The sequence below is a fragment of the Moschus berezovskii genome, chromosome 6 (assembly GCF_049115385.1).
Source record: "Moschus berezovskii isolate FMDL1 chromosome 6, NW_MosBer_1.0, whole genome shotgun sequence".
Lineage (NCBI taxonomy): Eukaryota > Metazoa > Chordata > Mammalia > Artiodactyla > Moschidae > Moschus > Moschus berezovskii.
In genome coordinates this window covers 84,782,854-84,798,469 of record NC_142465.1, presented here as the reverse complement: position 1 = coordinate 84,798,469, position 15,616 = coordinate 84,782,854, and the positions used below count along the sequence as shown (strand labels likewise).

At 37.1% G+C, this 15,616-nt stretch overlaps 1 protein-coding gene across 1 annotated transcript in view; it reads right to left on the bottom strand.

The window, feature by feature from the left end:
* Positions 1-229: 229 nt before the first annotated feature.
* The window catches only part of OVCH1 (ovochymase 1), a 116,351-nt gene continuing 100,964 nt past the window's right edge, over positions 230-15,616 (bottom strand). Inside the window, exons 22-27 of the mRNA XM_088836725.1 lie at positions 10,531-10,704; positions 8,084-8,351; positions 6,306-6,466; positions 2,777-2,875; positions 1,150-1,364; positions 230-558 (exon numbers count right to left, since the gene is read on the bottom strand). Of these exons, the coding sequence (XP_088692851.1) occupies positions 337-558; positions 1,150-1,364; positions 2,777-2,875; positions 6,306-6,466; positions 8,084-8,351; positions 10,531-10,704 (1,139 nt within the window). The 3' untranslated portion in view covers positions 230-336. The remainder of the gene's footprint in view (positions 559-1,149; positions 1,365-2,776; positions 2,876-6,305; positions 6,467-8,083; positions 8,352-10,530; positions 10,705-15,616) is intronic.

The following is a 15,616-nucleotide window of genomic DNA, read 5'->3' as shown; positions in this document are numbered from 1 at the left end:
CTTCCAGACCCAGGGATTGAACCCACATCTCTTTATCTCCTCTTCATATCTCCTGCATTGGCAAGCAGGTTCTTAACCATTAGCACCACCTGGGAAACCCCAAAAGTATATATGGTGGTATTCAAATGTGACATATACATAGTATATAGATATGAATTTAATGGCATTTAAGATTACAAGTTCCCAAGAGGCACGAACCCACATTAACTTTCTGTAACCAATGTTTATTACTGAATGTATTTATACATCAAATCCAAGCTTCTCCATGACAAAAGTTGGGAGAAGTGACATTGAGTTTTTTAGCAATGACAAGAGACATACTTTCCAGATACGTGATTATATATTTCCCTTCCCACTTGTGATCACAGTCCCACCGGGTTGCTCTCTCAGCGATCCCGCTTCTCCTCCAGTGATGGATGTGATCCAGTCTGTGTAGGCAGAAATTCTGGTGAAGACTGTTGGTGCGGCAGGATGGCAGTTACTGCTGCCCCAGCTCACAATACCGATGAGCTTGTACTGTCCACCCTCGCCACACTGCAGGGGTCCTCCAGAATCTCCCTGCAACCAGCAAAAGGAGAAGTTCATTCTCCCGGCTGCATGATTCATGGGGGACACTAACCCCCAACTGCAGGGGATGATCAGACAGAGTGTAAGTCACTCTCCCATCTCTGATTTCTGCTCACAACAGCCTAAGGAACTAGGGCCACTGAGCTCATTGGCTGATGTTACAGATCTCTGATTCAGATCAAAATTTATATTTTCAAAGCAATGCTGAAAGAAACATAAATTCATTTTATGCTGACCATAGACTACCATGCAGGAAATTTCATGTGTCTAATAAATAAAAATGAGCAAATGATGGCTTTGAGTTACACAAAAGCATTTTTATATTTTCAGTGCTACTGGAAATAGGTAGTTTGAACTATCTAATTCAGCTATAATGTCAAACCATAAGAAATCATCATTTTTTTTGTAGGTCAAAAATAGCTGAAAATCATCAGTTTCACATAGTTCAACCTAGCAATGGAACAAGTAATTCCTTTCGAAAACTGAATCTATGCAAATATCAAATTAGCAATTGCAGTACATCAACTTAGCAATGGACTTATTCCTCTCATTTTTCACTTTAAAACTGCCATACATTTGTACCTCTTTCTGGTCAGCAAACAAACATTCAGAAGACAACACTGAAATGAACCTCCTGCCCTTGTGAATATAGGCCTTAATTACCATACAGGAGGATGATCCGGAAGCCCCTCCACATATATTCGTGTTTTTAATTTCCAGTCCCCAGTAGCTTCGACAAGATATACTACTGATCAGTGGTACCTTTGCCTGCTGCACAGTTTTAGGAAATTCATCTTCTAGTAGAAAAGAAATAAAAATACACAGGCAAATGCTATTAAAGGATAAAACAAAATTAGCGTTACATATACACAGACTCCAAGAGGTAAATCTTACTCATTCTCCTCTCTCAGCACTTCAATGATGCCATTAGGTGACTTGTGAAAAACTAATTATCCCACAGTGGTTTATACAACAGAGACAACAAAAAACATTTTATGTGCATTCTTTTGTCATTAGTATAGTCCTCAAAAGATATAAAAATGATACCACCTTATGAAAAAAAAGACAAAATTTATACCCAAATCAGTTGCTGATAAAGTAAGCAACATAATTCATTTTTTTGCATATGAATTCTACACTTTATTTCATTGGTTTTGCCATCTTTTCATTCTTTTGATTTGACTTCTGCTGAGCAGGACATTCTGTTTAGGTGCTGAGACTGACTGGAAGCTGACGACTGAAATTACATTCTAACTAACTCTTTACTTTGTTGGATATTTGTAACTAGTTAATTCATTTGGAAAATAGGGTGCAGGTGAGACAAGAGACATGGGTTTGACCTTTACATGGACTAGAATATTTTCACATAATCTTTCCACCCATTTACCTTTTTAAAAAAATTGAAGCATAGTTGATTTACAACATCGTGATAGTTTCTGGTATACAGGAAAGTGATTCAGACATATATATAAATTTTATACATATATATAATGTACATATATGCTCTTTTTCAATTCTTTTCTATTATGATTTATTACAGGATATTGAATTTGGTTCCCTGTGCTACACAACAAGACCTTGTTGTTCATCCATCCTACATTTAATAGCTCGCATCTTCTAGTCTCAAACTCCCAATCCAACCCTCCCCTGCCCCTCCTCTCCCTTGGCAACCAAAAGTCTGTTCTCTATGTCTGAGTCTGTTTCTGTCTCATAGAGAAGTTCATTTGTGTTACATTTTAGATTCCACATATAAGTAATATCATATCTACACACTCACCTTTCATACCACCCTATCATTTCAGAAAAATACCTGACAGCTTTAAGAACAGGCACATACATCTTTAAGTATGGGTTTTTACAATATCGACACTATTGTGAAAACAAACTGTGTATGTGTGTGTCTGTGTGTGCACTCACAGAGCAATTGGGGAGTAAATACACACAAATATTTATTAGGTAATAACATCACTAGATAGTTACCAACACAAGTTTTTAGAAGTATCAATGAACTAAAATCAATAAACTTGTGTTAATGAATATGAAGGCCTAAAACTCAAGCAGTCACCTTTAGATCTATTATGAAAAAAAGTTTTTCTACTTTCATTCCTATGAAAAATACAGAAAAATTGAAAATTAATAAACAGTATACTCAGACTTCACATATAATTGTTTGGATTCTAATTTTAGAAGAGGTAATAAATGTACTCACGATGAGGTTCAGTTATTCCCCATCCGGCAGTCAAACATTTGGAAACTAAATTTATTTTATCATCTTTCCCTGGCAAACAGATTGTAGATACAAACTCTCCTAATAAAAAGGATGAAAAACAAAAATACAAATATCAATTAGTCTATAAGATTCATATTAACATTGTCTATATTGTTTGCTCTTCAGTGATAGCTACTAGAAATGTAGCTAGATAGAAATGTCTACTTTGACCCGACACTATCCTCTGTAACCCTGTAATTTAATAAATAAAGTTTTCCAGAAGCTTTCACCTATTAGTTACTCATAGGGGACCATCCCAATCAATGTATATGATACCATTTTGCTCCAAGTATTTCCATATCCTCCTAGGAAAACAGAAACACACATCCTGCAACAAGATGTGGGGCTTCTCACTCATAACCACTGCAAAAAATGCATTTGTTTTTTTAACCTGTGTGCCTTGAGGACATCACCATGCTGAATCTGAGATGACAATGGAGAAGGATAAAATTGTCTTCCTTTTTCAACTATATTACATGAAGAATGGGGAAGAATATATTTGTAGCAATTTTAACTTTTGAAGTATTTTTACAGCAAATATCTATCTTCACAGTTGCGTTATAAAATATATTGATATATTACACATTCACTTCTTTTTCTTATCACCAAAATTTGTATATAAATACTGTGGGTTTGTGTCTCTGTGTGTATATATGCTACACACACACACACACACACACACAATGAATGCAGTGCTCTTGTGTTTGTTTTCCCTTTTCCCAGGCTGTTTCACTTCATTTTCATCTGGACTTTTACATACTTAAGTGCTTCAGTATACCAGCTATCATAGGCTATTAATTTCAAAGATATGTTCTTTATTTTTACTGCTATCTCTTAACAAAATTACATAAAACTCTTTGTAACTTGTATAGTCTTTTCCTACTCATCTGTCTACACGTGTTGCAAATCTTATGTCATACTGCCTTCACAGATGATCATTGCTCTATCATAAACTCCTCCCAAATTTTGTTGAGCTAAAACATTTTCCCTCTACCAACATATTTTTCCCATCATTCGTTTTTTCTTATTCTGATACTCTTCATTGACTAAATTATGATCATATTATTCATATCACTGCATATAGATCTACTACATCATTCTTTTAACAGCACACAGTATTCAGATAATGAGTGTACTGCAATTTATTAAATCCCATTGGCAAATATTTAGACTTTAATTTTTTCCTTTATAAACTGCATCAAGTTTTCCAGATCACATATCTGTGCATTGGTGCCAGTATTCCTGGATATTTGAGTTGCTAGACCACAAGCCCTGCACTTCAAAACTGTCAGATATTGCCAAATCGCAGGATGGGGGTGGGGAGATGTATTGACTTGTACTCTACATTCAGCTGTGTTTAAATAGAAAAATATGTCAAAAATCTTGAAAACAGTTATGTCCCAAATTCAGCATTTCTACGTCTGAGCAATTTATTTTCAGGCAATAGACCTAGAAAAATGTACATATAGTCAATCCAGCACTATTTAAGTAAAAAAAGGAAACAAGCTTTACATGAATGTTCATGGCAGCTTTATTTGTAACATCTAAAGGCTAGAAACCATCCAGATGTTCTTCAACAAATGAATGGTTAAATAGCTATGAGTGATTAAACATTCATACCATGAACATTACTAAGCTATTAAAAGGAATGCACTGTTGATACACGCAACAACATGAATGAAGCGCCAGGGTGTTAATGCTGAGTGAAAAAAATCAATCACAAAAGTTTACATACTATATGATTCCTTTTATATAATATCCTTGAACTGACAAAATTATGGAAACAAAGAGAACAGATCCATGATTGACAGAGTGGGGAGGAAGGAGATGGGTGTAGCTATAAAAAGGCAATAGTAACCATCTTCATGAAGATAGAAATGTTTTGTATCTCAATGGTATAAATGTCAAATGCTGCAAGTTGTTACCACTGGTGAAAACCAAGGTAAAAAGTACTTTGGTATCTGTATTATTCCTTATAATTGCATGTGAATCTACAATTCTCTCAGCATTGATAGTTTAACTAAAAATAAAATTTAAAAGCAGGATAGGGAGAAAAAATAAGCAATAGTCAAGGTTAAGAAGCACTGCTCTGAATGCTGTCACTGACTCAGTTATAAAAGCATAAAGAGCAAATGATTTGGGGTTTGTAGAATGGATGCACCGATATGACATAAAAAGTGAGGTCTATAGGCAGAAACAGAGGAGAGAGTTGAAGCAGAGCAGGAAAAGTGTCCAGAGCCCTGTGATTTCATGAAAAACCTTTGATGTGTGGGTGGGGACTATCCATGGATCTTAGTTACATTTCCCCCAATACATCTTCCACCTAACAAGGTAGGTGGGTTATTGCCATTCCCCGTCTACAAATGAGAAAGCTGAGGTTCACCAAAGTTATATAAACTGCCCAAGATCACATGACTACTTTGTGACAATGTGAGGATTAACAACTCCACACTTTTGCTTAGCTTTGGCTTAAGTAAAAATTTAAAAAATGCAATATCTTACTCAGTTATAAAGGCACAGAAAATTGAACATCTCATAGTTCAAACTGATGTTCTCTAAGTATTTGAATTAACCTCTGAGAACATAAAGAGTCTCAAAAATATACATATAGGACAAAGTTAAAAACGTATTTCTTTCTCTCTTTTTAGGTCACACTGTGCAGCATGCCGGAGAAGGCAATGACACCCAACTCCAGTACTCTTGCCTGGAAAATCCCACGGATGGAGGAGCCTGGTAGGCTGCAGTCCATGGGGTTGCAAAGAGTCGGACATGACTGAGCGACTTCACTTTCACATTTGACTTTCATGCATTGGAGAAAGAAATGGTAACCCACTCCAGTGTTCTTGCCTGGAGAATCCCAGGGACGGTGGAGCCTGGTGGGCTGCCGTCTATGGGGTCGCACAGAGTCTGACATGACTGAAGTGACTTAGCAGCAGCAGCAGCAGCAGTGCAGCATGCAGGATCTTAGTTCCCCAACCAGGGATCAAACCTGTGCCCCTACATTGAAAACACAGTCTTAATCACTGGACTGCTAGGAAAGTCCCTAAAACAAATTTCTTTGAAATATTCTCTAGACCCCCATCAATTAAAAACACATAAAAGTAAAATGTTTACACAGATACTTCAGCTTTTAGAGAAAGTAAGTTAAGTTAGTATAAAAGAACATTTAAAAATAATTATTTAACTTCATGACTCAGGGAACTCAAACCAGGCCTTTGTTACAACACAGAGGAGTGGGAAGGGGTGGGAGGTGAGAAGGGAGGTTAGAGAGGGAGGGGACACATGTAAACCTATGACCGACTCATGTTGATGTACGGTAGAGGACAACACAATATTGTGAAGCAATTTTCCTTCAACTAAAAATAAATAAGTTTGGGGGAAGAAAAGTCCATACGGCACTTCTAAGCAAGATGGAAGATAAAAACTATATGGCAAAGGTTCAAAACGGAAAAAAGGAATTCATACTGACCTAGTTCAACAGGTTTTTCCAGATGCAGCAAGGATAGATCATCGCTGGGAGGAAGCTGTGTGAAGCTGGGGTGAGTGTACACAGCTTTCACTGGTATCAAATCACCATCTCTTATACTCCCCAGGTAACTTCTTCCTATTACCAGGTAGTCCGTGACAGTACTTGTCACAAGAAAGGGGAGTGAGGAAATAGATTCCACTCTTAATTAGGCCATCGTTTCTCAGAAGTACTAAAAATATATTCTTTAACATTTCTAATCCACATTAAAATCCTTATTATCTTGAATTCTTAGGAAACAGAGGTTTCTTATTAATTCAGCCCTTGAGAAAAATTTTAATGTATCTGCTTTCTTGTCTTCATAATGTCAGATAAATCAATTCGGTATTTTTTATTACAATTAACATTCATGCTGCCTCAAGGTAATAATCATATGTATTATACTCATAATATTATGCATTATACGATGTACTTATGTAATGGTCACTGAAACTATGCTGAAAGTTATATTTACTCCCTAATACAGTGTTTCTCAAAGAAATGTCTAGGGACCACATGCATTAAGTCTAGCACGGGTATTAAAAGTGCAGAATTCCAAACATAACTCATCAAATCAAAATTCAGAATTAATATTCTAAGATTCCATTTACAGCAGACTCCCCAGGTAATTTTAAGCACATGAAAGTCTGAAACTGTCTTAACAAGGATGCCTTCTTCTGATTTATCTGTATCAAAAGTAAGAGTTGGGCGATAGTATAGAAATTGAGTTTTTAGTTCACCAAAGGCTCATGATAATCACATTATTTGATTAGATGCTTTTATTGTAAAGCCAATTTCAGAGACATTGAAAATGTTGTATCTACTTGTTCAGCTATGGGACACTGTGCAACAGCATCAGCTGTCACGCTACTTCTGGGAGATAATACTAAAAACATCAAGCTAAGACTCCTCTGAGGGAGTTTTCAGATATCTCTGTATCATATTAAGATCAAAAGTCAGATAAAATCAAAGAAAACAAATGTTCATTTTTTAAAGGACGTTGCTTGAAATGCTTTCAAACTTTACGGATTTATTTTGGACTGGGTATGACCATCAGACAATCCATAGGAGAGTAAGGAGGAAAGGAGGCCATGTATAAGCAACCCCTTGGTCTCTAGACTCCGTGCTGAGAAACTGATGCAAAAATGTGAGGTCTCCATTTTTATGGTTGGAAGGGAGGGTATTGTTGCTGCTACTGCTGCTGCTAAGTCACTTCAGTCGTGTCCGACTCTGTGTGACCCCATAGACGGAAGCCCACCAGGCTCCCCCGTGCCTGGGATTCTCCAGGCAAGAACAATGGAGTGGGTCGCCATTTCCCTCTCCAATGTGTGAAAGTGAAAAGTGAAAGTGAAGTCACTCAGTCCCGACCCTTAGCGACCCCACGGACTGCAGCCTACCAGGCTCCTCCATCCATGGGATTTTCTACCAATTGTACTGGAGTGACTTGCCATTGCCTTCTCCGGAGGGTATTGTTAGTTACTTACTAATTAAATTATACCTAGCAGCAGAAAACTGCTCTTAGAATTAAAAGCTATTAGTAGCAATTTTATTAGTGAAGCACAGAAAGTTTCATCAACCTAATACATTCATTCATTTGTAACCTGGGGACTATATCAGTGGGAGCTGGTGCTTTATATTTCTCATGATGTGGGGAGAGAAGTAATGCACCCACCATGGGCCCGCAAATAGCTCCTTATCACCACCCACCCCATCCCACAACCCCCCATCACGCAGGCACACACCTGAAGTTACAGTGTGCTGCTGTCAGGACCCACTGCCTCCCAATCAGAGCACCTCCACAGTAATGATGTCCTTGGTGCTGCAGACTGACCAGCCAGGGCCACGACATCATAGGGGCTGCATGACCACCAACCACCTTGGGCTCCCCAACCTCGGCAGGCAAGATATTTGTATTCCTCTCAAACCCTTCAATGAGAAATGGGTCAACAAGTGGAATTCCACACGAGTCTTGAGCTGGCTGTCTTCTGGTATTGTTTTCTACTATAAGCCCTTAGAAAAAACAAGAGCAAAACATTAGATAGCAATATTGATGAATATCTATTTAAATCTCAGAAGGCATTTATTCCTTTTGTCAGTTCAAAACTAGCATTATCTGCAAGAGATGAGACTCATCTTTTCTTCCAATGCTTTTAAATAAGCAAAAATCAACAGTTTACTAAGGTATTAATATACACACCATGTTAATATACTCATATTAATACACATATCTTTAGATGAATTGGAACATAAATCAATTTTTTAAAAAAAGAAATAAAAATGTTGCACTTAATCATGAAATTATTGGAGACTGTTCTTTCTGTAGCATCATTTGTGTTATCCCAGAACATATATTTAGACACATCAAAATATTTTATGCTCTGTGTATTCAAAATAAGTTGTATATATAAAGGGAAACCATAAGGAAAGTTTATAGCAATATGTTTACTCCATTCTCAGATTTAAAAACAAATTTACCAGAAAGTAACAAGAGACAGTTAAGCATTTCCTTAAATATGAAGAAAACTAAATTTTTCCATAACCATATAATTTTGAAGTGATAGGATATATTCCCAACCCAGGGATCGAACCCAGGTCTCCTAAGATATGCTCACTTGTTAATTCTTTACTTGAGATTATTTTTTACACCAGAAAGCTATTTAAAACAAAAAGATTATAGTATAGTGGATTTGCACTTGTTTATTCAATTTCTGCTTTCTTTTCAGATATGTATAAAACATGGATTCCCTCTTCCTTTAAAAATATGCAAATTCTTCAAAATTAAGACTATCCTGGACTTTAGGGGAAAAAAACCCACAAAAGGTATTTACTCAAACATGTTTTTTTATGCATTAAGTTCACTGCATTACTGTATGTTTTTATTGCATTGGTAATCCACATTTTATGTGGTAACTCAGATTTTTGGTCTGTTTGTATACCTGTATAATAGCAATATTTTATTAGTATTCAACTTATTTTACAATACTTTAAAAAAGAAATTAGGTTAAATATTTTTACTGTGAGAATAAAGGGTCAGTTTAAAGATATAGCAATGGAAAAACAAAAGCAATGGACACAGAAGAAGGGTCAATTAGGTGAGTAGGACTTTAACAATTAAAAATCACATCTATAGGGGACTTTCTTAGTGGTCCAGTGGTTAAGATTCTGTGCTTCAATTGCAGGGTGCACGGGTTTGGTCCCTACCTGGGTAGGGAACTAAGATGCCACGTGCCTTGTGGCACAGCCAAAAAAAGAAAACAATCACACCTATAGGACAATGTGGTTCACTAGTCTAGAGCTCAAATTCAGGACTCTTAGGAGAGCCTATTCATTTCACTATCCTAAGAAAGATTGTTTTTGCTTAGTTGCTAAGTTGTGTCCAACTCTTTGTGATCCTATGGACTGTAGCCTGCCAGACTCCTCTGTCCATGGGATCTCCAGGCAAGAAATACTGGAGTAGGTTGACATTTCCTTCTCCAGGGGATCTTTCCAATCCAGGGATCGAACCCATGTCTCTTGAGTCTCTGGCACTGGCAGGTGGATTCTTTACCACTAGAGCCACCTGGAATCTTAAGATAGAGTGTCATAAAAAAAAAAAAACAACTTTGCATTCACGTGGATTATTTGAATTTTCCTGCTGTTATACTCTAATCAAGAAAATCTCCTAATAACAGATTCATTAGGTTAAGTCTTAAGCTCAACTAATGAAACTCTAGCTTAAAATTAGATAGACTAAGTAGGAAAAAATCAGTACATTTGTTTCTATTTTATGCAGAAAAGTCAATATATTTGAAATATTTTGAGGGCTCTTTGTGGTGGTGAGGAGATAGTTACTTATAGAAGAGATATGTAAACAAAGACATGGAAACACATTGAACTCTCCTCTTGTTTCAGCTTGAAAGGCCCCACAGGATCTTTTAAGCAGCAACTCACTGTCTCTCATGTTTATTATTTCTTAATTAAAAACAACACACACACATATAGACATGTACACATCCCAATTAACTTTATTACCTCACATGATCTATGTGAACTGCCAAAGTCTTAGTCCTTAAGGAATGGTTTGAAATGAGTTTATCCTGTTTTTAGTATTAAAGTAATTGCCACTGATCCCTAAACCAGTGGGCTCCAGGTTCTGTTTTAAGGCATATATGGTACCTGCTTTAGTAGATATTTTAGAACAATTACTTACCATTAATAGGCAGTTGGATCCCAATATTGCTTTTCTGTGATGGCTTCTGAGTCATATCTTCCAAAATCAGTTTAAAACCTCTTTCTCCCACAGACTCATCAGTTTTCAAATTCACAGTTAGGTAAGCACCACTGGATATCCAGACAAATTCTTTCTTGGAGCCACATAAATGAGCTGCAATGTGAGGTATACCCGATAATCAAAATACTTCTGTGTAATTACATGGGTAAAAGAGGGAGGAGAGAGGGGACATTGAATTCCCCTTGAATCTTGACAAAAGAATGATTATCAATAATGTAAGATCAAGATTTTGAGGATGAAATTCATGATTTGATTGAGACAATAAAAGGGTATAGATTTTAAAAGATCAAAGGGAAAAGACTGGGCTAGCAATTGATATGGAAACAATATAAAATCTGTGTGGTAATCTTTGATTATAAGGATGTTTAAAGAAGCATTTCAATGAAGATAAATGCACAGAGAAATGGAAGTAATGGGATACCATTATGGAGCAAATGTTGGTGTGCCCTCAAAGTTCATATTGGAAAATCCTAATCCCCAGTGTGATGGTATTAGGAGGTGTGGCCTTTGGGGGTGATCTGGTCAGGAGGGTAGAGCCTTATAAACCCTTATAAAAGAGAACCCAGAGAGCTCTCTAGCCCCTTTTTTTGTCTTATGGGGAAATAGCAAGAAGATAGCTATGAACCAGGAAGCAAACCCTCACCAGACAGCAAATCTTGAACTTCTAGTCTTCATAACTGTGAGAAATAAATACTTATTATTTTAGCTACCCAAACTATGGCATTTTTATTATAGTAGCTAAAACTAAGACATGTAGTCTGCCCAAATACAGACTAATGATGATCCTTTCCTAATACAGAAACACAAAAGTTGTCACAAAGATTGTCCTGATAAGTGACAGAACATTTGCTGTACTTTATCTGCACAAGCTGTAGTTGAAACTCTCTCAAACTAAATGATACACTATTGATTTGTCTTAATGTTTTTTGAGGAATCCGAGAAAGAGAGATGGGGAATAGGAGAAAGTTAATCTCTACATCATTCTTATCCTTGAAGAATCTGTTTGGTGAACTGGATGTCATGGGTAGCTTTCGGGAGGCACCATGTCAGATAAAGACAATCTGTGTAAAGTCAACTAACACTCTGGAAGTTTTAACATAATGGAAATAGGAAAATGTTACTCTGCTTTTCAAAACGGAGATTGAGGGTTGACAGAGAGGGAAGGGTAGGAGACAGAAACAAAGAGGCTAAAGGATTTGCAAAGTCTTGTATCAGTGAAGTAGTGTAGCTTAGTCCTTACAGGCTCAGATTCCAAAGTTAAACTGCTAGTCTGGACTAGTTCTATTAGCTATGTGGCCCTAGGCAAGTTATTTAACCTCTCTGCCATAATTTTCTCATCTGTATAATTTAGATTTAAAAAAATACGGGATTATATGAAGTTATATTTATGAAGCATTATAAACATTTACTAAGTAAAACAACCTCAGCAAAATTTTATAGCAAATTATTAGGTGGTTTTTGAACACTTTAAGAAGGAATCAGTGGTCATGAGCAACTAGAATGGGATCCTCAACAGGCCATATTAAATTAACCTAATTTAATTTTTGGAAAGAGCTAATTAGATGGTGGCTAGGGGGAATGAGATAAACTTAATGAATTTTGATTTCAGTGGAGCACTTAATAAAGTACCTTATGATGTCCCTGTGAACAGATATAAAGTGTAAGTGGATAATTATATGACTAGGGAGCTTCACAACTGATTAAATAACCATACAGTGTTAACCTGAAGGGAAGATCTGATGGGTATGAAAATGGATCCACCCTCAGTTCTGCCTAGTACAGTATTGCTGCTAATGGCTTAGGTAGAAATACAGGCAACACATTTACAAAACGTGTAGGTTTGAGATGGTTAGCTGAATGAGAAGTAGAGAACTAGGTTAAATGTAGAATCCTAGTGATAATTTAATCTTTCATCTAGCACTGAGTTCCTTCTAAAATAACTTTGGACATATGTTAGCTGCATTTGAAGATATTATGTGGAACTTATGAGCATTTATTTTCTCTTTTTAAACAGTTCTAATTGCTTGACAGTTCTTCCTTATGTTGAATCAAAAGGCATCAGTGTAATCATATGGTTAACGGAGTGGCCAAGGATATAAATGTTTGAATCAGAGTGTCTGGGCTTTAAACCAGCTTTCTCTACTTATTAATTATGTTACCGGAGGCAAGTTACTCAACATTTTTGTGTTTCCTTCTATTTAAAATGAGGATAACACAACCTACCTCCATAGGACTGTTAAGAAGATTGAGTTATAAGTTCTCAGGACTATGCATGAATAATGGTAAACATTCAATGACTATTAGATATTATTAGGCAGAACAAGTTTTATACATGGCTGAGAGTCTATCGAAATTCCATAAATACTTGAAAAGAAGAAATTGTGATCCTTCTGTCTTCTCTCTTCTCTAAGATAAATATTCCCAGGTGTCCACACCCTTCAGCATCCTGGTCATTATGTTCTATGGATGTGTTCCAAATTGTTAATGTACCTTAAAATTGTTGCTTGACCAAAGATGATATTTCATAACCAGTATGTCAAGGGTAACAACCAGACAGACTGGATATTTACAATGAAGACTCGTGAGACCAAGTTAGTGAATGCCAGCTCAGTACCAACACTAAATTTAACCATACAAGGGACCTTATCTCTTTTGTCATAGTTCTTTACTGAAAACACTGTGTTGAAATTTTGGAATCATTTGAGACTTTTGAAATTTGATTTCAAACATTCTACTTCCCAAATTACCATTTTTATGTATCCTAATCTATTAGTATTTCCTTGCTATAATTGATCTCTCCATGACTTCTTACCCATAATCCCATAAACTATGTATATCCATCACCCCCTCTAAGAAAGTGAGAGATTTTACTGTAAAGGGAAGCAGAGAAATGGGGCTGTTGCTAACTTTCTTGTTCTATGGGTAATAATAGAATATGTTTGAAACTGATGAGAATGATAGGGGAGATTGATGATGTCAGAGAAAGAATAACTAAAGGAAATTTATGAGAAGCTGATAACTCTCAAATCTATATCTTAAGTCCAAACTTCAGGAGTTCTACTTCTAGCTCCCTACTGCCAACTCAACCTTAGATGTATCACGGCATTAAAAATTTAACATGACCCAAATAGATCTTTCACCACAAATCTGTTTCTCCCTCTAGTATTTCCCATCTCTGTAAATGCCACCAGCTCTGAAAACTTTCTACTATAAACTTAGGAGCCATCCTTGATCTGCACATCTAGTTTCACATTTATTCCATCAAGAAAGCCTATCAGTTCTCCAGATCTGTCCATTTTACTTACATTCCCTTGTTGCCATCCTCTTGCAAGACAACATTCAGTTCAGTTCAGTTCAGTCGCTCAGTCGTGTCCGACTCTCTGCGACCCCATGAATCACAGCACACCAGGCCTCTCTGTCCATCACCAACTCCCGGAGTTCACCCAAACTCATGTCCATAGAGTCGGTGATGCCATCTAGCCATCTCATTCTCTGTCGTCCCCTTCTCCTCCCGCTCCCAACCTTTCCCAGCATCAGAGTCTTTTCCAGTGAATCAACTTGTCGCATGAGGTGGCCAAAGTATTGCAGTTTCAGCTTTAGCATCAGTCCCTCCAATGAACACCCAGGATTGATCTCCTCTAGAATGGACTGGTTGGATCTCCTTGCAGTACAAGGGACTCTCAAGAGTCAACATTACCTATTACCTAAACAGTACTAAAAGAACATTCTGCAATGATGGGAAGTTCAATATGAGTGCTGTCCAGTATAGTAATCGTTCACTACATGTAGCAGTTGAACACTTGAAGTGTGGCTAATACTACATTCCATACACTGCTATCTATGGGGTCGCACAGAGCCAGACATGACTGAAGTGACTTAGCGGCAGCAGCATATCTATGCTGTCTAACCCATGCTGTTATTTAAATTCAAATTTTAAAATGAAATGGAATGTAGTATTAGCCACACTACAAGTGCTCAACTGCTACATGTAGTGAATGATTACTATACTGGACAGCACTCATATTGAACAGCATAGGTATAGATTATCATAATAGCCTCATAACTGCAGGTGTAATTCACCCTGACAAGGGGGCAAGGGATAATGAGGGAGTTTGAGACAGACATGTACACACAGATATATTTAAAATGGATAACCAACAAGGATCTACTGTATAGCACATGGAACTCTGCTCAATGTTATGCAGCCTGGATGGTAAGGGTGTTTGGGGGAGAATGGATACATGTATATGTATGGTTGGGCTTCCCTTATAGCTCAGTCGGTAAAGCATCTGCCTGAAATGCAGGAGACCTGGGTTCGATTCCTTGGTTGGGAAGATCCCTTGGAGTAGGAAATGGCAACCCACTCCACTATTCTTGCCTGGAAAACCCCATGGACACAGGAGCCTGGCAGGTTACAGTATATGGGGTCGCAAGAGTTGGACACGACTGAGCGACTAAGCACACATATATATGGCTGAGTCCCTTCACTGTTCACTTGAAACTATCACAACATCATTAATATGTTATCCGGCAATACACAATAAAAAGGTTTGTTTTTTTAAATAATTCACTTGTCACTCTAAAATCCACTCCCAACATGGCAGCCACAGCAGCTCTCAAATTAGTTCCTTGTCCAAAACCTTTAATGACCTCCCACTGGATGGGAATAAAGTCCACTCATTACCATAACCTGAGCTGCATGATCTGAGGGCAAAACCTTCATCTTCTACAACCTCACCTCATTCCAGTCTGTCCTTACTCAATATCTAGCCACTCTGATCTTTGACAGTTCCCCAAGTTACCAAACTATTCCCATATTCAAGGCCTTTTTCCCATTTATTTTTTCATCAAATATTTATTTTCAGGTAGTACTTTAGACATTGGAGATAAAGCAGTGAACAGGAGACTAAGTTCTGTCATCAGGATATTTTCATTCTGGTGGAGGGAAACAGATTCTAAACAAATAAATATACATGTTGCCAGGTCATGATTAATGCCAAGAAGG